Genomic DNA, 27,287 nt, shown 5'->3' on the forward strand with positions numbered 1-27,287 from the left:
GTTAGTGACTAAGTTATATTCAATGTTGAATTCTTCTTTCTTTTCCTAGAAATAGTAAGAGTATATTGTTTCCAACTTTATTTTCTTTGCCTTAGTTTTACTTTAAAACCACAAATATCTCTTGCAACTGTAATTAATGCAGGAAAGATCTGTAATTAATGCAAGGGAAAGAAATGAAATTACTTCCCGGAGAAGACATAAGTAAATTCATAGTAAATTAGGCATTATGTGCATTACGAGGATAAAGTCTTAGTTAATATTTATTATGTGAATGAGCCAGACTTCTTTCTTTTTTGCTAGGTTACCGACAGTGCGGTGCAGAAGAATTCCGTTGTGCTGATGGGCGGTGTCTTTTAAATACTCAGTGGCAGTGTGACAGAGACTTTGACTGTCCTGACCATTCTGATGAAGCACCTTTAAACCCAAACTGTAAAAATGCAGGTACAGAAATGTACAATGCCATGGCATTCCGAAGTTTATGTTTAATGCCAAATCTGTGACTGAGTTTTTGTCTAGTATGATATTCTTTGAAAAGAAATTCAAATTATTAGGATTTGACTTCTCTAGTGATACCATGTAGGGTCATCCTAGTAATAAACCATGCTTTGTGCCTCATTTTAGAAATTTACTTCTGTGTCAAATATATGAAGGTTTAGGCAATGATTCTGATAGATTTGTTGTTATCCTGTGCCCTCATCCTTCAAAACACATTTTTAAATAAAATATTGTATGAAGATAATTTCCCTATAGAAGCCTATTTGAAAATTCAAATGTAAAATAATTTAAGATTTAGTGAGAGGATCGTATGATTGTACTGTTACTCATAAATGTGCGCAATTATGTGTCAATTAAAAATTTAAAAAATAAATATATTTTAAAAGATTTCCTCTGAAATAATTTTCACACTTAGGCAACATGAAATAAACTGCATATTATTTTAATACAAATATATACATACATTTTTATTTATCATGCTTCTATCCCAAAGGCTGAATATATAATCATATATTTTAGAATAAACTCAATTAGATCTTCTGTTATACCATTTACATGTTAATAGACTTTTTAAAGCATGTATGATAATGAGTAATATTCAAACCATCCAGTTATGAGTAGTAAAATCTGAACTCCTTTCCAAAGCTGTATTTGTAACAACTATTATTCACCATCAGTGTCTTTTTAGGCCCCAAATTAAAAACATCAATGTTATATTTTCTGAAACAAAAATATTTTGGAATCTACCTATTCTATATTCTTATTTTTTAATGATATAATTTCTCGAAGTCCTGTAGCTTGAGGGAAATGTCAAGCTGTCATCACACTTTTGAGCTCATTCTTCACTGTACAGATGAGATAGAGCTAGCCTGTTAAGTTTACTGTAGAAACTTTTTTTGAATGTTAGTTTTTTGAATTAAAGCTAGGGTTGCAATAAGTGTAGAACATGAGCATACGCTTTGCCCTTGGTTTTCTACAGTTTATGTATAACTTACTATACTTGCTATAAAGCATTTTAATGTACATATGTTTATTATCATTTTGGACAGATAAGTCATCATATTTGTGAATGTTTTCAACAACTGTAGTATAAAAAAATGGCATGCCCTTTATGTTCCATTTGTTTTATTTTTTTTTCCAGAACAGTCATGCAACAGTTCATTTTTTATGTGCCAAAATGGCAGGTGCATCCCCAGTGGACGTCTCTGTGACAATAAAGATGACTGTGGCGATGGCTCCGATGAGAGAAACTGCCACATAAATGAATGTTTGAGTAAGAAAACCAGTGGCTGCTCACAAGACTGTCAGGACCTGCCAATCAGTTACAAAGTAAGTACTCATCCAAAAGGTAAATCATGTAACATGTATGAATTAGGGCTAATGAAAATCATTTAATCTAATGTGAATGTAAAATTTAAAAGGCATTGCAACCTTGTTAGGTAAACTATTTAAAGGGAGAGTGTCTGTATAATACAACCATAGAAATAATGTGGCGTAAGAGTTGACAAAGGAAGTTAAAAACAAAAACATAAAAAGAACTTGCATTCTATTCAGAACAAAAGGAAAAACATTAAGCAAGGAAAGACCAATGTTTAGAGAAGATAATATGATAATGACAAAATAAATATATCTTCAATTCTTAACTTTTCATTTCTTTCCCTTCTTTCTGTTTTATGCGTCTTTAATGTAGAATGGGCTAATAATGCATTCAGTATATCAAAACAGAATATAATATGTTTACATAAACAAGAGGGCAAAACTACAAAACATGCAGAATTAGGACTGAATGAAGGTATGCTAAAAAGAAATTATTCCTAGTAACTTAGTTGCTTTTTGTTACTACCATTTCCCTGATGGTGTGATTCACTATAAAACTGACTGAAATATTTTCTAAAAATATCTCTGTTTCACTATGCTGGGATAGTGGGCACAAACTAATACAATACTAAGATGTAAACTTGTGTGTTGGTTAAAATTGATTATATAGGCTTGGAAAAGGTTTTGTGGTGTGGGTATGTAGCTCAGAGGTAGAGCATATGATCAACCTGGTCAAGGCCCTTGGTTCAGTCTGTGTCACCACCTGATGAAAAAGTTATTTATTTTAAAATTATTGTTCTTATTTTTCTTTTTTTTCTTTTAACTGACAAGTAACTCCTTAAGAATCAGTAATGTGCTGGTCATGATGGTTCATGCCTGTAATCCCAGTACTTGGGGCTGAGGCAGGATGATTGCTATGAGTTTGAGGCCAGCCTGGGCTACATAGGCCAGTCTGAGCTACATAGATAGACCCTGTCTAAAAAAAAGAAAAAGAAAAAAAGAATGAGCAATGGGATATAGTTACTATAACACAGAGTCTGTCTTCTGCCAATTTGCCAATTTTGACCATTGCTAGGACCTGATTTTATTCTGTTGAGTTCTTCATTGATTAAACTCATCTGGGGTATTGTGCATATTTATGAACATGGTATTTTGTCAAAATACCATTAAAAAATTGAAGTGTATCTGAATTTGTACATACAGAAGAAGCAAGGGCCTAGATTATATGTCTTTAGGAGTTCAGCCTAGAGCAAAGATGGCTGTTTACTATATTCAAATACACAAAGGATCGAAATAGGAAGCACAACTAGTCTGAGTTGTTTTAAGAGTTGGGATTAGAAGTTGGGAGACAGATTCCTTTAAACATAGGAAGACTTTTCTAACACTAGAACTCTTTACATCAGAAAGAGCTTGCTACAGTGTGATCCATAAATTCCCAAAAAGGTATATATACTCTGAAGTGGGACTCTTGGGAAAGTGATTGGATGATGGGGTGCTAAATGTCATCAATGGATTAACCCACTGATAAGTTCATAACTTAAAGGACAGAAAGAAAAGGTGGAGCTTCATTGGAGGAAGTAGGCCAATGGAGGATTACCTTTGGAGGGTGTCTCTCTCATTTCTTTCACATTCTAACTACCTTGAGGTGGGCAGCTTTTCTCTGTCATGCCCGTCTGCCATGATGTTTCTGCCTTGTAACCAATTTACCATGAACTTAAACCTCTGAAACCATGAGCCAGATCTTTCTCTTTTAAATTGCTTTTCTTAAGTATTTTGTCAGTGATGAAAATCTGAGTAATACAAGGAACTGTCACTCCTGTGACTATATCTGAACATGTGGTTCTTATGCCTTTGGAACTTGTCTGTGGAAAGAATTTGCGATGATTTGGAAATACAAGGAGGGAAGCCTTAGACTGTTGTAAATGGAGGTTAATAAACAATTTTGGTATAAATTCCAAAGACCAGAATGCTGACAGAATGCTGAACATGGCCCTTATGACTGAGCTCATGAGGTTTTAGATGAGACAGTTGATTTTGTTGGAAATTGGACTAAAGACTGTGTTTTACGTTCTGGCAAAGAACTTTTTTATGGTTTGCCCATTCCAAAATGCTTTGTTTAAGGATGAGATTAAATGAGATGGATTAATTAATATGGCAGAGGAAAATTTAAGGCTTTACAGTATTCAGGAGGTGATGTGGATATGACTGTCTTTCTTTAGATTTACCAGTGAGAATTATGAACAAAAACAGAGTGGTATGACATGAAAAACTTGTAGATTTTCCCTAAAGGAACCAAGGGGTCCTGTAAAGTTGCAGCCAGGTAATGTGTGGCTAGAGATTAGTGCCATTTAAAAGAAACCACATAATTTGCATGGAGACAATGGGAAAGATCCATCAAGGTTGTTTCAGGAATTGCTCTGACCACAACCATCACAGGCTCAAAGGTGTAAAACTTCCAACTCTTTGAAAGACTGCTTTGAGAAGGGAGCTCCCGGGTGCATTGCACAAACACAGCTGTGTGGGGGATTGCTTCCTCATAGCAAGCTGACCAGCTTCTCAGAACCACTGTAGCCATAGTCCAAAGGGGCCTGGGAATAGCTGGAGCTGATGAGAGAACTTGGTATCATCTTCATGATACTGATTTTTTTGTACACAGAGTGCAAGAGCTATAGGTTCATGGAACTTTCCATGTAGATTTTAAAGGAAGGCTTAGGAGGCCAGATAGTAGGTGACAGGGTCAGATTCCCTACAGATATTCCCTAAGAAAGTGATATGTGCAGCTGTGGGAATGAGGCTAAAGTTAGACCCCTGGGAAACTAGAAACAGTAGGAATATGGAACACCCAACAAGGAAAAGTAGAGGTAATATGCAGAGCCAGCCTTAGGGAAGAGCCACCTAGTCTACAGCCAGCAAGGTCACAGGAATGAGATTTTCCAAGCTTTCTGGAGCTGGCATTCTGCTATCAGATACCAGACAGGAAATTATAGGGTGTAATGTTTCACCTGCTCAGTTTCTATCTTGATTTAATTCCATTTTTTTCTATTACTTCTCTCACCCTTTTGGAATGGTGATATTTACCCTGTGCCATTGTATCTGAGGACTATGTAACTTATTTTTGATTTTTACCTAGGCTTGGAGCTATGTAAAACAGCTAAGAGTTTGACGTCTGAGAGGAGACTTTGGATTTAGACTTTTGGACAGGGCTGGAACTATTAAAACTTTGGAGACTTTTGGAGGTGGCCTAACTACGTTACACAATGGGATCTACCTGAGGCTTTGGGGGTCACAGGCAGAATGTCATGGTTAGACCTAAAATGTCCCTCAAAAGGCTCATGTGTTCAGAAGCAGGACTTTTAGAAAAGTGATTGGATCATGTGAGTGCTACCCACATGGATAGCTTAATCCATTCATGAGCACATAGCTCATGGGTCATTAAATTACAAGGGATAATTGGAAGTAGTTCACCGGGCACAGGCCATTGAAGGGTATGTCTTTTCTCAGAGTCTTTCCTTCTCTCTGTGCTTCTGAGCATCCATGAGATGAGCAATATTCCTCCTTCATGCCCTTCTGAAAGCTCTGAAGACAAATCAACTTCTCTTCTTTAAACTGTTTTTCTCAGATCTTTTGTTGCATCGACAAATTCTAATATTAAATTGCATCACATAACACCATTACAAATATTTTGGCAGTTGCTAAATATCCTTATTAACATTGTGCTAGAAAAATATTTGTATAATGAAGATCCTTGGCTATTTTTCACCAAGCCTTAATATTGAATATCAAGTCATTTCTATATAATGGTAAATTCAGTTAAACAACCAATTTAGTTGTTTTTAAGCCCTGAATTTCTGGTATTGATTAACAACTATGTTGACAGGTTTTACAGTATTATGTATAACTTAAAAACTGTAACAGTCATTTCCTCCTAATAGGAAAATGGAGGTAAAAATGAAGTATTGAGGCTAGGGCCATAGTTCTCTACAAGAGCGCTTACTTGGCCTGGATTAGATCTCCAGTGTGAAAATAAACAAAATAATAAAACAAAACAACCCCCCCCCCAAAACAAAGCAAAACAAATATCAAGAAACCTAATGCTATATTTATTTTTAAATTCCTTGGGACCTTTTTTGTATTAGAATAATAAACTTACAAACATAAAATACACATGCAACAATTTATAAATACTCTTTCACAGGCAGGAAATAGAGCCAGTGAGCCAGGACAGCTCTTAATGAGAGACTGTATTGTGTAATTAATTTTGGAAGGGAATACGTTAAATCCCAAGGAGCAGAAAAAAATATTGTTGGTGGCTTATCTACATCTACTATAGAACTATTCTCTGACTGTATCAGGAACTACATCATAAAATTGTTATAGATAACTAGTTAAAAATTTAAGTCATAGGCTTGTAAATATTTCTTTAGTTCTATCACAACACATTTTCTATATGACAATTTTTCAAGTTGATTGCTATTTAAATTGTGTGTCTTTGGTGTCATAAAAATGTTGATGAGAGCCGGGGATTTAGCTCAGTGGCGCCGTGCCTGCCTTGCAAACGCAAGTTCCTGACTTCCATCCCCGGTACCAAAAACAAAATTCTTGATGGTAAAATATATAAAATGGCTACCTCATGACATGACATAAAAATGAGGTTTCTGTTAAAATGCATACATATAAGATGTATTTATTACTCTATAATATTGTATTTTGAAAACTATTTTAAAAGAAGACATCACCCTTAAAGCCACATTAAATTATATTCTTTTAAAAACTTTGAAGAACTCTTCAAACACAAATAGTTGTTTATTGATACCTTTAAAAAATCATCACTTTTACTTTGTCCTTTATTAAGTATTCATAGAATGATGTGAAAATTCCAGTTAAAATAGACAAAAGTATTTAATCTTTCCAAAATATGTACATATAATATTTGAAGAATTGATGTAAATAACTTGGTAAAATGGATGCATATATCTATTGGAGGAATCCATATCAATATAAAAATTTAAGATGAGACCAGCATCATGAATAAAAGATTTAAGCAAAGCCTCATATCAAGTATTTCACATAATGTATACATAAATATATCTCACAAATATATTTATTTGTGTATCATATTTATATGTATGTATATAATATATAAGACAATTTATTGATTAAAAATTAAATAAAATCATTAGAATAGCAAAGTGCTTATACTCTTTTAGAAAAAATGTTGCTGATTAATTTCTCTTTTGTATGGAATAGGAAAAACTATTTCTCATTGCAGTATCAACAGAAAATGGCAAGAAATCGTTTCCTAAATTTTACAATAATATGAAATTGCTTACAAAAGCAAAATTTAGATCTTACTGAATTGGAAAATGTGTACATTTTCTACGAATCAAATGTATCTAACTCCTCAAAAAAAGATAAAAATTAAAGCATGAATATTTTGATAATTTATCATGTGAAAAGCAATATACTACTGGCAGAGAGAAATTTTGAAAGCATAAGTTAGAAATAAAAGATAATATTTGTCAAATGTCATTTGAAAATCTGCAAAGACATTTTCCTTAATAGGAAACATTTGACAGCTGCATTTCTCCCTGGTTGTTATATTTTCCTATAAAATTAACATAAACAAGGAAAACAAACTAATTCTGAATAATAAGAAAAACTAAGATTACATTGAATATTTATGTTTGACTCACAATAATTGACTTTTTAAGGGGTGGTGAAAATGTTTTACAGTATACATTTTTTTCTATTAAATATAGACAAATCTTGTATCTTTTATAAGTCTAGTAGATTTTCTTACATATATTTTGGATTATTTGAATGTAAAAAAGTTGTGTTAAAATAATGTTCATGCTCTGGGTAGCAAATTCTCTTTATAAATTCTTGACTTTGAAAAACAACATTTAAAAAACACTATAAATTTTATATAGTTGTATATATAATTTTATATTATAACAAATTTTACCTTAAATAAATTAATTTTCCATAGTTTGATGTAGTATTTCTGTAAGCTTAACATGAGCATTCAATGTGATTTAAGAAACCTCATTAAGGTTAAGGTGCACCTTGTTTCATTTTATAATACTGTTTCAGAAAATTACAATCCACTCTATAAAACTTTTCACTTATCCTAAATTGCCCCTTGATTCAACAGTGCTATGTAGTGACCAGTTGGATCTATAATCAATTTTCAGGACTTTAGAGTGATAACTTATTGTATCCTGTTAGATTTATCTTCTTAAGTTTTTAAAAACTGTGCTAAAATAAACATAATATACAATTCATCATTTTAGCTATTTTTAGGCATATACTTCATTGGCCTTAAGGCAAAACCAACACTATATGGACAACAACCAAGGCTTCTGCCAGCTGGGAAATCACTGAAGTCCAGCTGCAGTGGCCCGAGTGCTTGGAAGGCTATACACAAAGAAATACTTCTCTAGTCTGTCCTATACCAAGAGGGTACTCTGGAGCTCTTTATTCAAAGCAAAATCTTTCAAAGGAGTTTATAGTTTTTTGACCTTGAGCTTGTGATATGTGGAGTCTTGACAATTCCTGAAATGCCCTCAAGGCATCTCTCCTGTTTTCTCATAGGGAAAGTACTTGATTTCTGTTTTTTTAAATTATTCATTAACTTTATTGGTATAATTTATGTATACATTATGATCACATTCATCATTGGGAATTTGTAACTGTACATGATATATCTAGGTTCTTGTTTTTTCCCCATTCCCCTTCCCTTCCTTCCACCCCTCCACCTCTCCCTATTTACAAAACAATTGTTTCTGTTTTTTCCTTCTTTTCTCATTTTTTTTTCTTTCCCTTCTTTCCTTTTACCCACCCCTCCTCCCTACTTCCCCTTCCTCTTTGAACATTTTTTTCCTATTTCACATTATCTATTATACATTTTGATCCTCATTTACACTTTTAGTTTCTCAGACCAGAGAAAAAAATTTAATACTCATAAGTGTGTCCTATTTATTTCACTTAAGAGTGTGGCCTCAATGTGCATCCATTTAGCTATAAACGTCTCTAGTTTATCATTCTTTATGGCTGAGTAGTACTCCATTTTAATTTTTAAAAAATATCTTCTTTATCCAGTCAGCAGATGATGGGCATTTGGGCTGTTTCCAAGATTTATCTATTACACACTGTAATAGATAACACTGTAATAGGTAGCACACTATAACATGGGTGTGCATATATCTCTGTTGTATGATGATTTTAATTCTTTTAGGAAGATATTCACCAGGGGAGTAGTGGGTCAAATGAAACTTCTAATCCTAGTTATTTGAGGAATCTCCACACTGACTTCCACAGTGGTTGCACCAGTCTACACTTGCACCAATAGTGGAGAAGGGTTCCTTTTTCCCCACAGCCCCTCTAGCATTTGTTATTGGTTGATTTCATGATAGCAGCCATTCTTTCTGGAGTGAGGTGGAATCTCAGCATTGTTTTCATTTGCATCTCTTGAATGACCAGTGATGAACATTTTTTTCATATATTTATTTGCTGTTTCTACTTTTTTATCATAGAAATCTCTGTTCATTTCAAATGCCAATTTTTATATTGGGCATTTAAATTTGGGAGGTCTCATTTTTTTAAGTTCTTTATACATTTTAGATAGTAGGCCTTTGTCTGAGGAACAGGTGGTAAAATTTTTTTTCCCACATTGTGGTTGTCTCTTCATTCTGTTGGTGGTTTCTCTTGCTGTGCAGAAGCTTTTTAATAAGATGAGATCCTAGTTGTTGATTCTTTGTGCTAGTTCACGTGCAAGTGAAGCTTTGTTCATAAAGTCTTTTCCTATGCCAATATCTTCAAGAGTTCTACCTAACCTCTCTTCCAGCCCGTTTAGTGTTTCTGTTTTAATATTTAGATCTTTAGTCCATTTTGATTTTATTTAAGTGCATGGTGAGTGATACAGGTCCAGTTTTAATCTTCAGCAACTTGAAACCCAGTTTTTCCAGCACTGTGTATTAAAGAGGCTATCTTTCCTCCAGTGAAAGTATTAGGCTCCTTTGTCAAAGATGAGGTGGCTGAGTGTGTCCGGAGTTGATTCTGCATCTTCTTATCTTTTCTGCTGATCCTCTGATCTGTTTCTTTGCCAGTACCATGACATTTTTTTTTTTTGTCATACTAGTATTGTAGTATAGTTTCAAGTTGGGGATTATGATAGTCCCTGGCCTGTCTTTTTTTTGCCTACAATTGCTTTTGCTATTCGAGGTCTTTTCTGGTTCCAAGTGAATTTTTGGATTGTTTTCTCTAGTTCTGTGAAATATATTGATGGAATTTCCATTGGGATTGCATTGTATCTACATAGCAGTTTTGGAAATATTTTTCACTATATTGGTTCTTCTGACTCAAGAACAAAGGATATCTTTCCACTTTCTGAGGTCCTCTTCAATCACTTCTTTTTAGAGTGCTGTAGTTTTCAGAGTAGAGGTCTTTCTTTTCTTTCTTTAGTTTGATTCCTAGGTCTTTCATTTTTTGAAGGCTATTGTTTAGACAAGTTGTTTCTCCAGTTCCTCTCTCAGTCATTGATTTCTGTTTAATTGCACTAGTCTCTGCAGCAACCACATTCTTCCTGACCACAACTTTAAAGTTACTTCTTTTCTGGCCAAACTTCAAGTTTTACAATCTTTCCCTTTGATGTTCGCTCATGATTCTCACTGTTAATCTGGCTAAAAGAAACCAGCTTCATTGCTTTAGACCTGTGGGAAAGCAGGAAAATTATGGCAGATGGGCAATATGGAGGAAAGCTTCTCATCTCATGAGGGCCACAAAAAGAAAGAAAAATAGAGTTAAGGATGGGGACAAAAGTTGTCCTTAAAAGACATTCCTTCAGTAGCCTGCTTTCTCCAATTTAGCCTCACTTTCTGAAGTTTCCATCTCTACCTAACAACACCATCAGCTGGGGACTAAACCTCTGAATATAGCCTTTGTGGAACACTGAGGATCCAAAGTGTTACAGAAAGAAATAATGTCACAATTTTAGACATGATGATGAGCATTTTCAAATTCAAGCTGTGTCTTTTGCAATTATCTACAGGCTTGATGGTGTGTTCTAGAGATTTATATGGTCCATTATATTTTCTGAGTATTATTACATAAATATTGATGTAAATTATTAGAAGTGGGTGTACTGAGAACTTAAAGGATTTAAATCTTTGTAAAAGTAGTTAAAACATATATCTTTTGACCACTTTCAGATGAAGTTGCTATTACTTCTTTGCTTTCCTTTCCAGTAATGAGCCTTTTTATTGTATTGAGAAATTCTATATTCATTTAAGTGGTCACTGATAATTTTTAATGTGAACAAGTATCACTTTAATATTTTTCCAAGTATATACAACTTTCTTCTCTCTCTTTCACTCATAAATAAATGACCCAGATCCTGAAATGTTTGTGATTAACACTTCTTGAATAATAGTTACTTTTATTGGCTTAAAGTTCCTTCTTGGAAACCATCTCAATAGTTATGAATTTATTTATTCAAAGCCCCTTAAAGAGTGTTGATAAAAGTTAATGATAAAAAAATCATTGGCCAAGAAAAGATATGTTTTTTGTAATAACATTTTTTGTATTCTACTTGGGAGGGCCTAAGAATAGAGCTTTAAAAATTGACCAATTACAGTGCCTCATCATTTTCAAGAATTCAAAACATATAGACTATGATTTTTATACTCAAATAGTTTATATGCCATTTAGTATCACAAATCATTTTGAGAGGGACATACAAATGTGACAGTAAAATCGAAGGAAAGGTTTGAGGGTACAGTTTGATTTAGTTACTGTGAGAAGAAAGTTAATATTACTTTTTCTTCAGACAATATCAGCATGTCTCAGTATGGAATCAGAATCATTGAATCAATAGTAATTGAGACTTACTATGATAAAATAATTTGGTATGTACTAGCTTCCATATTGACTTTATGTAGGCAACTTTACCTTCATGCTTCTGTTTTTATCAGTTAACTAAAGGTAAGAATACTTTCATTATAGATTTCTTTTTCTTTTTTTTTTGGTACCGGGGATTGAACTGGGGTCCTTGCGCTTGCGCAGAAGGCGGCGAAACCACTGAGCCTAACCCCCCGCCCATTATAGATTTCTATATGTCGCAAATGAGATAACATGTGACTTGTTAGAAATCTTCAAGGCTCCATATAAGAATGAATTCTTAGATTTTAGGTTTTCCAAAACCATAGTATAACTTAATAGAAAAAGAACAAAAAAAGTTGAAAGTTATATTTTTTCTTTTTTTTTTTTTTTGGCTCGCCATTTCCTAGCCACATGACTTTGTGATGTCAGTTAACTTTTTTAATCTTGCCAGTCTCAGAAGGTCAAATGAAAATGTTTGGAAGTCTTTTTTTAAAAATTTTATTTTATTGGTACATTTTAGGTATACAGTTGACATGCATCATTGGAAATTTGCACCTTTACATAATCTTAGTTCTTATTTTTCCCCCTTCCCCTACCCTCCCTTCAACCCCTCCATCCCTCCCTATTTACAAATACTTTGTTTCCAGTTTTTCATTTTCTCATATTAATTCCATTCCCTTCTTTCCTTTCCCCTACCCCTCCCACTTACCCTTCCTCTTTGCCCCTTTTCTTCCTATTTCGCATTATCTATTATACCTTTTAGTTCTTATTTACACTTTCAGTTTCTCACACTAGAGAAACTATTTGGTATTTACACATGTGTGTTCCATTTATTTCCTTTACATATACATGTATGTAATTCTTATTAAATGTTAATTCCTAGGAGACAGAAAGACTTGCTTTTATGCATTCTTAAGTACTTCTCCTTTGAGTCATGATAAAGATTAAATGACACTGACCAATAAAAGAATTTAAGAAAAAAAGAGACATTGACAATGATATAAACTGATTATGCTCATTTTTATTTTCCCAGTGCAAATGTTGGCCTGGATTCCAACTGAAGGATGATGGTAAAACATGTGTAGACATTGATGAGTGCTCTTCAGGGTTTCCCTGTAGCCAGCAATGCATCAATACATATGGGACCTACAAGTGCCTCTGTACAGACGGGTATAAAATACAACCTGATAACCCAAATGGCTGCAAATCACTTTCAGGTATCAAATTAAACTTGCCCACTGATCCAACCTCAGTTACACAGATGGATCTTAAATTTTATAAGCATTCGTATTGAACTCACTTCTTCCTGCTGTTTCTGAGAAATCAAAATTCTTCTCTACTTCCCTAAATATAGAAATATGTCATTGTGATTTTGCATTCCGTACATACCCTCTTCTGTTTGTAGTAATACTGCATTATGATCTTGTGAATTATTTTGTGTTTCCTCCATTTTGAGAGTGCACACATGCAAAAAGAACTATATTTCACAGTCCTTACTACTGAAACATATAATATTGTAAGTTCTGCCAAGACTTAAAGGGCCCATTCTGATTTTATTATAATATTTTTCTTTTTTCTCTTTACCACATATTCTAATATGCATGCCAAGGAAATGACAGGTTAATGATACTAATGATAAGAAAAAACAACAATTCTCATAGTAAATTAAGAATATAAGACTATTTCAATTCTTCCAATGATATTCTTAAAGGTCTGTTTATTATGTTTATTTTGTTATTATGTTTGACACTGTAAATTAGAAATCTAATAAACCATTGCCCATACCATTAAAAATATTGTAAAGCATTAGAGGAAAAATCACACAAATTAGAATAAAACAAGACAATATATAAGAATGTCTATTAAAAGAGTTTAAAAATGGTGTGTAATGGGCTCAGTATCCTTTTTTTTTGCTTAAATAGTATATAATGAATCAAGTACCACTGTTACTTTCTCAGAAAAACATGTCATTCACATTAGATTATTCTATCATCTACTTTCACTGGATACTGAAAACAAAATATTTTAATTAATTGTTTTGTTAAAACTTCACAATATCTAGAAAAAATTAACTCATTCAGTTTTTCATCCACTGTCACTTATTCTTGGAATATTCTTTTCTGAATCAAATTGAGAATTGTTGAGAACCTGTTTTTTTTTTTTTTTCTACTACCTACTTGGCTAGTTCAGTATTTGCTATGTCAGATATTTAGTAACATGGGCTAGACAAAGAGATGAAATCTAAAAAAGTTAATGTTTGCATTACTATAAACTATTCATAAAGGATTGTGTAGAGGAGGTGAATGCTAATGATAATATAGCTCTTCTTATATTATGAATCAATCCCATAGTTGCTTCACATTAGCAATCACAATAGAAACTAGTAATAATTTTGGATGTTCTTGAAGTATAAATCTTGTGTGAAAGATAGGGCAGAATTTTTTATACCAAATATATTTAAGATTTAAAGAATATAATTGTCTCAGTATTATGATAAAAGATCAGCCAGTTAATTTTATATTTGTAAATCTGGAAGTATATTGACAAGAATGAAAAAGGACTTGAAATTTGAGACCCAGCTCTATGTTGACAAGGATGAGGAGTGAATTTGGCTTCAGCCTGATGATTGGAATGAATGAAGGTAGTGTCATGAATATTGGAAGGGAATAGTCAACATGAGTGCTATAGCATATAGTGAAACATGATATCACAGCTTATTATTATATTAATTGTGAAACTGAAAGACAAAGGAAGAAATGAAATAATTTCAAACATAAATTAACCAGGGCAATAATTATAAAAATGAATGAACCATGTTCAATTACACAAAATAAAGTGTTTTTCCCTAATTTTTTCTATGAACCTTAAATTTTCTTACTTGACAAATAAGTATATGAATATTTTTCAGAAAGATTTTAATGACAAATATTTTACTGAATTAATCTAGTATTATGACAATTGAGAATGTGGTTGGTTTGACATTATTCAAATATATAATCCAATAAATATATATTGCAGACCTTTTTTGAGTTTTTTCCTTTTATAATTCATTTTATTACCAAGAAAAATCTGAAGACACCAAACTAAAGGCTCTGAAGATTTTCCTATATATGCAGCATAATAAGACCTTTATCATATTTCTATATATTCTAAAACAAAGAAGATAATAAAATACATTGGATAAGCTCATAAGAAGAAACTAAACACTAAGTAAGGATTAAATGTAATCCTCATGAGGAAAGGTGAAAGTAATTAACAAAGATTAGAGCCTAGACTTAAAAATTGCTTAAGAGAATCCTTGAGGCACAGACAGAATAAATGTGTACGATGATATCCTAGGTTTCCTCATAAATCATTGTGAGGGATGAATGGTTGGTTATCAGGAAGTTTTCTGATTTTATGAATGTTTAGCTACACTGCAGCTTTTTAAGTAAATGCTCTTTTTTGAGCTATATATTATTTTCCAAAATCTCAGAATATAACACCAGATATTTTCCACTTCCAAATAAATTATTTGAATGTATAAGAAAATCAAAGGTAAAATAAAGGGGATGCACTTAGGATTACCTAGGTTTTCTGCACTTGAAGGTATGTGCTCACTTTTCACTGTACTACAGACTAAGTATGATATTTTTTAACCACTAATCTATCACAGCAGCACTTCATTGACATTTATATTGCTACTATACTAAACTATACTTTTATATTTTATATACATTTATATTGCTACTATACTAAACTAAAACTAAGCAGATTAGAAAACAATAAAGCTGTTTTTGCTTTGGTTTTAGATGAAGAACCTTTTCTCATTCTTGCTGATCATCATGAGATAAGAAAAATTAGCACTGATGGCTCCAACTACACACTTTTGAAGCAGGTATGATATTCTCAGAGAATTCTATAGCATTCATTATGGTCCCTCCACATATACATTACAGCTGGAGAAACAGAGTAAATAACAATTAGAATTCATGAAACAAATATTTTGGATATATATATATATATATATATATATATATATATAATATATACACATATATGCCTGTATTAGATTACCATAACCATTCTTTTAAGAATGAACTGATAATGCTACTAATTTGATATACCATGTCAAAGCAGGTAAAAATGGCAAAATATAATTAATGCCAGAGAAAACTAGCTCAAACTAGATTAGAGAAACATAAAATTCTCTTTCAAACCATTTTATAGATTACTCAAGTTGGGTTTTTTTATCCCCTTGGGATGCAAAAGTAATATTTTCCAGAACTTCACGTTCCTGATCATAAAACCTGGAACTAGAATAGATGATAACTTCTCTGTGAAATTTAGAATTATGAAGAAAGCAGAAGGGTTGGAGATAAAGGTCAGTGTTAGAGTACTTGCCTAGCAGACACAGAACCCTAGGTTCAATTCCTTGCCTTGGGTGTGTGTGTGTTTGTATGGGGGTGGGGGACCTATTCATTATATCATGATTACAAGGCTAGGAGCTGACATGTTTTCAGTCTCATCTTATATTCCCTCAACACAGTCCACTTCAAAAGAACCTGGGCTGATTTGATTTGTGTTTGGCTCCTTTTACCTGAGTTAATTTTATACATGTTATTTGTTATGAAAAGTTATGATTTTCAGCTCATAAAAGGATATAGAAGCATGCTTGCTCATTTCAACCTTTTTTTCTCTCTGTGTGTGCATTGAAATAGCACAAATTCAAGTAATCAAAACTAGAGTAATTATTACATGGCTCAGAGAAATCACATATAGTTATTAATTGCTTCTTTTAGTTGTCAAGAAAAATATATATTCCTGGAAATATTTAGTTTCTATATGCTTACTACAAATTTATCTTTGCCCCAAACTGCATAAGATATCAAAATTAAGGACATTTATTATTTTTGTGATGTGTTTATGATAGTGTTAAGTATAAATGAATAGTAGCATTCATATGGTGACTTTTGGGAAATCAAAATAAGACTTAAGATCACCCTAGCAATCTGAGAGGGGGACTGGTTCCAGGATTTTCACAAATCCTAAAATTTATTGATGCTCAAATGCCTTATGTAAAATAGTAAAGTATCTCCACATAGCCCACACATATCCTTCTGTATAGTTTAAATCATTTCAGTTTATTTACCATGCTTAATACAATCCAAATGTTCTGTAAATAGTAGCTATTCTGAATTGAGTAGGAAATAGTGACAAGAAAAAAGTCTATACGTGTTCAGTACAGATGCAGCTTTTCCCTCAGTAGTTTTGATTGTGGTTGACTGAATCTATCAATGTGCAACCCATGGATATAGAGGGCCAGTGGTGTTTAACTAAACTTATTTTTGTTTCTAACTGATAGATTTCTCTACTGCATTTGCAAGAATTTCTTTCATTTTGCCTTACAATTTTGGCCTATTTCAAGTACACATCTCCATTAGGCAGTGTGACATTGACAAATTATGACAAAGTTAGAGTTTCTAGATTTTCTCTAGATCACAGTTTGAAAATGAGAAATGTAAATGAAAATTCAGATTTTTCTGGTTCCTAATGAAAAAAGTATGAAAATGTAGAATGTAGGCTCACATTTTTGAGTGGTCACAACCCAAGCTGTGTAGCAGCCGGCCCTTTGACTTGGAACCTGTGTTCTCCAGCGCACTGGAGTGCTTGGACTTTCCATGTGCTTACGACATATGGACTTGCTGCATTCCAGGACATCTATGAGTTTTAAACTCTTTCTTTGAGTGTGTCACCAATATCCACTGTTTCAAACTACTTTTCTCTTCAATTATGAAGGCTGAGAAAATGTGTAAAATATAAAATATCTTTAAGTGTATACGAACTTAACCAGGAATATATGTAAAATATAAGAATTCACCAGTCTTTAGGAGATAACACTCCAGAAATTGTCCTTCAGAGAAAGTTTAAGTGTACATAACTGCCTCAAAGTGGAAAACATTTTTTGTTGCCTGCCTTGTTTCCTACATTATTTAATTTCATTCCTTTTTTTCTTTGAGTCTACTCAGTATTTTTAAAATATTGAAAATTATCTTTTTCTAGTGTATATCTTCTTATCCCCCTATAACACTCTTTATAACTTCAAAGTCAGATATGGCAGCCCTTAATTTCCTAATATTGTCTCTTAAAACAGAGATCGCTGTATTTCCTACTTGATGGTATTTTTAACATTTTAATTTTCACAGTGTGCCATCTTGGTTTAAAAGGAGGAAGTTGCTGCTTTAGAATATCTATTTTTGAGCTCAGCTGAACACCATTTAAGTAATATAGTCAAAATATTTATTGTCTTTATGAAAGAACTGTAACAGAACATCAATTGCAGTTGTTTGCTTTATTTTTTTAGCCATGCAACTCAGAACATTTCTATTGGTATCCCTTTTGTTGTTTTTCGTAGCTAATATATTGTCAAGAATTGTCCTTAATGCAGCAAAATGATTTTTTCCTCCATGCATCATTTAAGTCTATTTCATATAATAGAACCACTTTAATGCACACTTTAATACAGCTCTTTTCTCCTGGTGATATAGCTTTACAATATTGCCAGTCATTAGTACCTATATGAGGGTGAGATTCAGATACTTTTCTTAGCGGAGAATTTATGCAAATGAAATGGAATGAGGAAGATGAGGAATTTCATGGTGATTCTGAAAATCTTTGGAAAATGACTTTTGATGATATTGCAGAAAGGAACAGTGTCACTACCCTCTAAACAAACAAACAAATAACTAAAACCTATGAAGAAAATCTTACATCCATTTTTGTCAGGGAGCCACTTGGAGTGTATGATTCCTGTGAGGGAACATATTTTTAACCACCATTTTATCATAGAACAATATTTTTAAAATTCTCAAAAGTTCTGGGCAATAGAATTCCGTTTTTCTTTAGAGATTGTCTACATGTGCAGAATGAAGTAGAACACAGAAATAATTATATTCCGTATATACTCTCAACTCAAATAATTGAAATGAAAATATCTTTGCTCTAGTTATTTGGAAAGTTTATGTATAGCTGTTTGGGAAGAATTCTTTATTTTAATATCTTGAATTTTACTCTTTGTTTTAGGCTTTAAAATATCACGAAGTTTTATTTCATAGAATTAAAGTATCTGAAAGAATTTTCTCTTACCATATATATTCTAAAGCATAGCTATAGTGTTATGCCAGTTATAGCTTCAGTTCACATACCATATTAGAAAGCATACTTTAGTAATGTGAATTTTAGGAATAAAAATTGATCAAGTAACTTTCTAATAGGTTATCCAATTCATTTTTCAGTAAAATTCCTAGATTAATCATTTTGAACCAAAGTGTGTACATCTTCAGGTATACAAATGAAAGAAGCAAATTGGATTTTGATGAAACCAATTTTCAACTCTGAATCCATTAGGGTGACTCTGATTTTCAGATATTATTTTGACCATACCCCTGGCTGTTGTAATGCTACTTGCATGTGATTCTACAAAGACAGCATTCCTCTGTTTTATGTGGGGATTAAGGGTAAAAATATAGAAAAATGACCAGATTGGCTAGATTGATAATGCGGAATTCAGAGCCTCAATGCCTGTGTATTTACAGGTTTAATTTATTATACCTGACTTGCTAAATTTGGAATTGGATTGTCATTATCTAAATTGATTATCGTTAAGAAAGGAGTAGGATATTTTTCCATGGGTAAATATTGTAGGTAAATATTTGCTAAAATTAGAGACAAGTTTTTCCTCTACTTTTTCCTTGTAAAGCTCTGTAATTTGGTGACCTGAATTGGCAAGCCATTATAGAACTAAGTAACCCATTTCCATTATTCTTCTGGAGAGAAAGCCATTTGACTAAAAAGGATTAAAGAACATTTCTTAAGCTCTCTGCTGAATTTGTCTGGAAAATATTCAATTTCTATTTTAGAACTGCGATTGATTTTTCATAGTCAACTTACTGCATAGGTATAGTTAAATGCATTTAGTTGGAGGATTCTCCAGTTTTTAGCATGGGAAGCAAGACCTAATGAATCTTTGAATCTGTGACTAAAAATTAGTTGTTTTTGTAGCCTTTATAACCATTGTTCTTCACAGGTAATATTGTCAGTAAGCAATATTCTTTCATCTTTTCATCTGAGCTGAGTGAGAAATTTGCAGCCTTGTTTACTGCTAGGATCACTTTCTTTCTGATGAATGGCATGCAATTTTGTAAGATATTTCAGATTATCTTTATAATATGGAGCTGAAGACAAAGATATTGCTCATATCGAGCCAAATAAATGCCTAAGATTTGAACTTGAGATACTAACACCATTATTACTAGAGTTAGCGTTGGTGCAAGAGAAAAAAAAAAAAAAAGTACTATTTGCCTGGACAGTCTCTGACTTACTTCTGTAAATAGGCACCTTTGGTCTTGTAGATCACTGAAAAGAAATAAAGTCTGATCAGTAATCATTTAGCCTTGGCCTGAATCTTCTAAAAGACCATATAAATTTATGGTACACCTGTGAATTTCTATTCTTTCTGTCCCTTTTCCCATAAATAAAACAAAGTGAACAAAAACCCTGTCTCCTCTTAGGTGCTAATTCTTATCCATAAAACAATAAGTAGTTTACCATTTGAGATTTAACATCTTTAGGGCAAATACTAACATGAACATGTTTATGTTGATAAAAGACCTGGCAAAGATTTCTTGGGGCTTTGGCAAGTGTCTACATTGTTATTTCCTTTTCTATAACAATTTATGTACCAGTAAGGTATCCCAACCTTAAGATGAATGTATACAATTGAAATTTTGAGCCAAGTTTTGTTAGTCCATTAAGGTAGTAAATATATGAGCATTAAAAATAGGTTAGAACTAAACTAACTACTTATAAGTCATTTGAACAACTCAGTGGCCAAGTTTCCCAGAGCCTGCTACAGAATCCATAAATCAAACCAAATAGCAAAATGACCAAACCACGAAGTTGTAGCATCAGAAACACAAAGGCTGAATTTATTTTTTTGTTTTGTTACCTTCTAAAAAATGCATAACCATGAGTCAGAATGGAGTGATTTCCTCACATTTTCATCATGTGAAATAAAAGATATTAAATACCCAACTCCTCTTTGGTCAAATACTTACCTAAGGTTATAACTTTCAGATTCTAATATGACAATGTATGGCTTTTGGGGGCACTTGAAGCATTAAAAAAGGGAAGTTGTTTATGATGTTGGGACAAGAGCTTTTAGTTAAAGTGAAATTTCTGAACCTTCTTATGTAATTCACCAGAAGGGTAGGTTAACGTTTATTTCTGTTTTCTGCACAGAACAGAGTATAATGTTATCTATTCCTTATGTAATATTAACAGAAAGTAGGAACTTTCAACATTTTTTCCTTAAAACAAATTTTTCCACCTTACTGGATTCTAAATCACCATACACATTCAAAAAAATCTGTATCCTATTTGGACAATATTTTCAGATAAGTTATGCACCTTTTAAAGTGCATAATATGGAGACCATGTAATCATATGATGCGTTTTAAAAAGCATTGGTCACAAATGTAATTTACCTTAATAAGCATAACTGTTGAGATTTAAAGGGAGAAAATGATTCCCATTAGCTCATAAAACATTTTAAAGTAATTTCTATTAAATGTTATTGAAATATATTCTTTTTTCATTTTTAGGGTTTAAATAATGTTATTGCTATAGACTTTGATTACAGAGAAGAATTCATCTATTGGATTGATTCTAGCAGACCCAATGGAAGTCGCATAAATAGAATGTGTTTAAATGGAAGTGATATTAAGGTAAAAAATATTGCAATGATGAGATTATTGAATATTTTATAGGTATGATTAAATAGAATATGAGCTGTTATTTGATGGCAACTGTTGTAGATTATATTATCTTGGTTTTAATTTCACATTTTTACTGTTAAAGTTAATAAATACTTTAAATATGAAGTTTTATCCTGTTTTATTATAATAATATTAGCAATACAATAAAAATCAAATTAAATAAATGAAATTTGGAACTAGAAAATTTGATGGTTGTAAATGAGTGATGTCTGAGATTCAGTAGCGCTGATTCAAATAAAAAGGAAAATGAGAGTGAGAATTTTTAATTGAAAAAAATTAAATAACAGAATGTATATTGAAATTATAGGACTGTTAAAAAACCTTCTATAAATGAAAATAATTTAATGCACTTGTTTAAAGTCAAGAGTGTTTTGATAAGACACGTTTAGAATTAAAAGATATAATATTCTTGATATGAGCTACTTGGTACTATTTTTATATCATCCTGAACTTAAAATTAAATTATTAGCATTATGTATATGCAGTAAGATGTATATAAAGAAGTTTTGTATTCATATTGATGAAACTACTCACTTATTTTAACATTTTGTAGCCATTTATAATACCACACATAAAGTTCTGATGAAAGCAAATTATATTTAAAATATCAATAAAATATTAAAACATATATATGCAGCATGTTGGGTTCAGTTGATTCAGGATAACTGTATTTAGTGATGGTTTATACAATGAAATATTAATACTTGATAATGATAAGAGACACAGTGGCTAGATAGTACAAGTAAGCAGAATTTTTTCTTTTATAATTTAATTTTAACAATTTGTAAATATAAATAATAAATATAAATTAAATATAAATAGTAAATATAAATTAAATGTAAATTTATAAATATAAAACCTGTGAAAGTTATGTAATTCAAATTTGAATATTTTATAAGACATTTAAATTTTTTCATTACCTTTATATTTCTTGTGCGTTCTTTTAGATTTTAAGCATTTTGTCTTGCCATTTTCATTCTGCTGTTACTCTAAATTATATAAATTTATGAGATGATTCTTTTCATAAGATCACTAATTTTCTAATAGTTAAATGGTCAAGTGTGTCAGTTTTCTAGATTTGGAGATTGAAAGAATAAAGAAGCAAATATGTCTTAAAATCAACACAGTATATTAATATCATTAATTGTTACAAATATTGATATTGATAACTATACATTTAATTACTATATTCTTATCTCTATAAAAATATTAACTTCTGTGCACTTCCAGTATTCAATTATTTATTTCACACAATTCTAAAATCCATGGGAATTCAGAAATATCTGCCTTTAAGATCAATAATAATTAATGATTTCATACGTATGTTAGTTTTACATAAAAAGGCTATATCTTTGCTATACTGGTGTGGGTTAGAATTGATAACAGCAGTTGCATGAATAGACTTTTTATTTCTCTTTGACAGACTCAAAATACTTTGTGTCCACTTCTATTTGTGTTTTCTTTTTTTTTTCTGTAATCATTTAAATAGAGCTACAGTGGTAGGGAGAGTGAAGTATGATATTTAAATAACTTAAACTGTTAAAAATAAACAATGGCAATAATCCCGTGTGATTGTATTTTGTCCCATATTGTAAGAGGTTGAGTGGATAAACTAATAAAATTGTAATCACCAACTCTGGGTCTTTCCAATAGCTTTTTATTTTGATTGTACTGGTTTTCTCTTCTAAAGCCTGTATGTAACTTCTAGAGATCTGCTTATATATTAAGTAGTTTTTCTCAAGCATAAATAATTGCATTGTGATCCATTGTAATCTTCTTATCCAAATTCCATTTCTAATATTTAAGTAGATTTCTGTATCTTGGTAAAAATCAAGAAGCAATTTCTGAGTTTCTATTCTAGGCATTTACCCTGTTAACTTCTTAAATTCTTATTTTGTTAGGTAGTGCACAACACAGCTGTCCCCAATGCACTTGCTGTTGATTGGATTGGAAAAAATCTCTATTGGTCTGACATGGAAAAAAGGATAATTGAAGTATCCAAAGTCAACGGCTTGTACCCTACTATACTAGTTAGCAAAAGGCTGAAGTTTCCCAGGGACCTGTCTTTAGATCCTCGAGCTGGGTTTGTAACATATGTTAAAACTCTTAATATTAAGGTTGTGGATTATATTATTTGGGGTAAATCTAGTTCTGTAGGCAATTAACATGAAAATTTAGTGTGAAATGTGAATGTGTACCAATTTTTAATAAGAAATAAGAAACAGTATACTGACTATAATATTAAAGGAAGAAAAGGTTTATATTTTGCAAATTTTTTTGAAGTTTTAAGTAACTTTCCAAGTAATCAGTACATTTATAAAGGAAATGAATAAAACATGCAAATTTTCCTGATATTAATGTTTTTAACTCTTAGAGGAAGGCAAGAATAAATTCTTTAACCATATTTTGCAGTATTTATGCTGGTCACAAATATGAACAGTATAACACCTGCACCATGTTATAACAAGAGACATAAGTAGTATCTGTTGATAAATGACAAGGTGTATCATCAAATGTATTCAAGAGAAATGGCAAAGTGGGAATAATGGCAAAGGCTCATGTGGGAGTGGTGTTCCACTTGCATTTCAGCATAAGGATGGGGAGAAACCATTACAGATCTAGGGTAGCAGGCCGGAGGTTTCATATAAAGGATAAGCACATATTAAGATGCCAAAAGGTATTTTTTTGGCTAAAATTCCATGGATTATGACAGTTGTTCACTTTCAATTATGTTGTGTTTGTGGGTAGTGAATGTATACCTTTCCAATTTTGTACTATAGTTTATTACATGCTCAAAAATGATCTTTGTAGATGTTTAACCTACCAAATATGTTCATTAAAATAACAAATTTAGAGAAAGTTTGATGTTTTAAAATAGGACATGCTCCCAGTAACAAGTATTAGGATAACTGTAGTACTCTTATTTTTCTGCTCTCAAAATTAATTTTACAAAATATGTTTTTCCAAATAACTATGTTTACCAGGCAACATGTAATGATTAAATTTTACTTGTTGCTAATTATTAAATCTGTTTTTTTGATCCTCATAATTGCTAAAATGATTATGCTATAATACATTCTATAGCTTAATTTTAAACATTAATTTGGGCAAAAGCAAAACTAAATAGAAGACTTGTACCTTGAATGTATTTCTGTTTCCAAGGTAATGGGCACCTTTTAGCTTTTCACACTATAATTATGTAAACATTTTGTTACCTTTTAAAATATTTTCTTTACCATAGCAACAGGAAGTTCAAAAGAGTATCACTTTGTTTTATCTACTAGAGAGCCATTCAAGTCTGTTTACATGGATGTTTCAGGAAATAATGATTATCATCTATTTTTCATTCATAAGGATGTAAATATTCTAATTATTTTGCTATTTTCTCAGAAACTATTTATTCTTGAGTGTCCAAAACTGTGTATTTGTTTTCAAAAATCAATAAAATTTACTTGGCTTCTCATTTTATAACAGTTAAAATGCTCCACTTTCTAATGAAAGAAATATTACCTGTTTAATAAAAGTAATCATATAGAATTTCCTATTTATGAAGCAAAAGCTATTCTAGCCTAATAAATGCATCAGAATCTAGCTTTAGGTTTTATTTCTCCCAGGTTAACAGTTATTACACCATAAACTGAAAGCAGTGTTAAGTTATTATCAGCATAAACCCATACATTAAATCAGTCAATTAAAAAAGCAAATTACTAAATTATTGTAGACGTTATAAAAGACTCCCTTGATTTCATTTTTTCATAATATTTGGATTATAATGTGTATATGACATATAATAACCAAATAAACAAATACCATTGGATCTTTGCATGAAGCAAAGTCATCTACTTCAGCAGCTACAATTTAATAGCATCTTTTTATTCCTATTGTTTTCCTTATTTCCAGAGTAAAACAATGAGCAATCTGGATTTCACATTTAATAAGAGGAGCTTCAGGTTGAAAGTGCCTTAGGTATAAGAAATATTGTGCCAATCTTGCTTCAAAAATGACACCTTAAATTGTAAGATTATTTAATAAAGATGCAATTGAACTCTTCCTTCTACGTCAGATTACCAGTTTTATTTGAATGTAATTTTGATGTGCCAATACTGCCGTAATTTCTATCCTGACACTTGATAAGTGGTAAGGCAAGGATTTATTTAATGAACATTTGTCAGTCTAATGTAATGAAACAACCAAGCTTTTAGGAGGTATCTTGATGGCCTTTTCTATATTTTATTAATACTATGTCAATTATCACAATATCTATTTAGATATGATACTAACAGTGGAAAAAATACAAATAGGCAGATCATCTTTCTGTTTGTTACATTAAAATTCAGTTGAAATTCTTATTGTCACAGTTTCATCCTAATCATCCTGTTATATGCTCTAATTTTTGAATTAATGTTCTAATTTATAATACTCTTCAGGTGATTGAAACAATTTACATTCAATATTGGTAAAATTGTCCTTTACAAAGGATATATATAAGCATTTTAAAATAGAATGGAAAATATGATTAATACTACAACTGTACTAAACATAAGTTTAACTTTTTTGAAAATTAATACTTCACTTCAGGTTATCATAATAAAAGATCATACAAACTATATTTTGTATAGAAATATTTAGCACTTAATTGTCACAAAAAAGTAAATCATAGGCCTAACTAAAAGAAAAAATTAATATAATTATTCATATATCCATTTTTTTAGAATGTAGTATATATCTGATATTGTTCTAGGTAGGAGCAAATATAAAAATAAGGAACAGTCTAATTTTATTATCAGTAAATAAGTAGGTAAAAATAATTACAGTAAAATGGAATTACTCCTAAGGTAGAGAAAGTAAAAAACATGGTATTTCAAATGACTCAGAGATAGCTTCCTGACAATAATGACAGAAAAGAAATAGCCTGATACTATGATGCACTTAAGAGCAGATATTTCTTGTTGAAAGAATAGGCCTTCTGGGAATACACAAACACATAGAAGAGCATGACACATCCAATGGATTGCAAGGAACTCATGCACACTGAAACACCTCAACCATATGGGACTGTGGAACTAGTTCACTCTGTGCAGTAAGAGAGCCAAGAGTAAATCCAAACACAATACAGCACAATCAGAACAATACCCTTCTTGAGGCTTTGACCAGAGGTAATATAGGAAAAGAGCCATATACGATAAAAAAATGATCAGTTTCTAGATCTGTTGGGATTGAGAGTTTCCATATAAAAACAAGGAAAAAAAGATAACTAGGTAACTACCACTTCTATAGCATTATATAAAATAGAAAACTTACAGTTTTACTACTTTAGATGCATATACTGTACACAAAATCTCTGATGAAGACATGATTATTTTTGTTCCTTTCCTCAACATTTAATGTCAAACTGGCTAAGTGGCTTTCTCAGAATCATTACTTAGTAAGAGATTTTAAACTGAGGATTTAACTCAGTTTTCAGGCTTTAGTCCTGTGTTTTTCCTATTAAATCATGTCCATGTTGCAGTAACAAGATGATCTTATATCATGAGCATGTTTTTTGTTTTTTGGTTTTTGGTTTTGGTACCAGGGATCAAACTCAGGACCTCGCGTGCTTGCAAGGCAGTCTCAGTGCCGCTGAGCTAAATCCATGGCCCATATGAACATGTTTTTTAAGAGCTACCTGAAAAAGTATACAGAAAATAGAGCCAAAAATCTTGTACTTTGTTCCATTTTAACAACTAACGTTTAAAAACTATTAAAATTAGCATAGATGACTTGAGTTTTTGGAAATAAAGA

The 27,287-nt window shown here is 31.7% G+C and overlaps 1 protein-coding gene across 11 annotated transcripts in view; it reads left to right on the plus strand.

Annotated features, from left to right (window-relative positions):
• Positions 1-27,287, plus strand: part of Lrp1b (LDL receptor related protein 1B) — a 1,848,437-nt gene that overhangs the window by 1,568,789 nt on the left and 252,361 nt on the right. For all 11 annotated transcript variants that reach the window (XR_015445151.1, XM_087195526.1, XM_087195530.1 and 8 more), the window contains 6 exons: positions 301-441; positions 1,637-1,824; positions 12,725-12,908; positions 15,483-15,568; positions 21,333-21,455; positions 23,408-23,589. Coding sequence is in view for 10 of the 11 variants with exons in the window: in XM_087195526.1 (XP_087051652.1) it covers positions 301-441; positions 1,637-1,824; positions 12,725-12,908; positions 15,483-15,568; positions 21,333-21,455; positions 23,408-23,589 (904 nt within the window). In the remaining variant the exon portion in view is untranslated. The remainder of the gene's footprint in view (positions 1-300; positions 442-1,636; positions 1,825-12,724; positions 12,909-15,482; positions 15,569-21,332; positions 21,456-23,407; positions 23,590-27,287) is intronic.

The sequence above is a fragment of the Heterocephalus glaber genome, unplaced genomic scaffold (assembly GCF_053883595.1).
Source record: "Heterocephalus glaber isolate CG9 unplaced genomic scaffold, H.glaber_assembly_v1.0 deba00000347, whole genome shotgun sequence".
NCBI lineage: Eukaryota > Metazoa > Chordata > Mammalia > Rodentia > Bathyergidae > Heterocephalus > Heterocephalus glaber.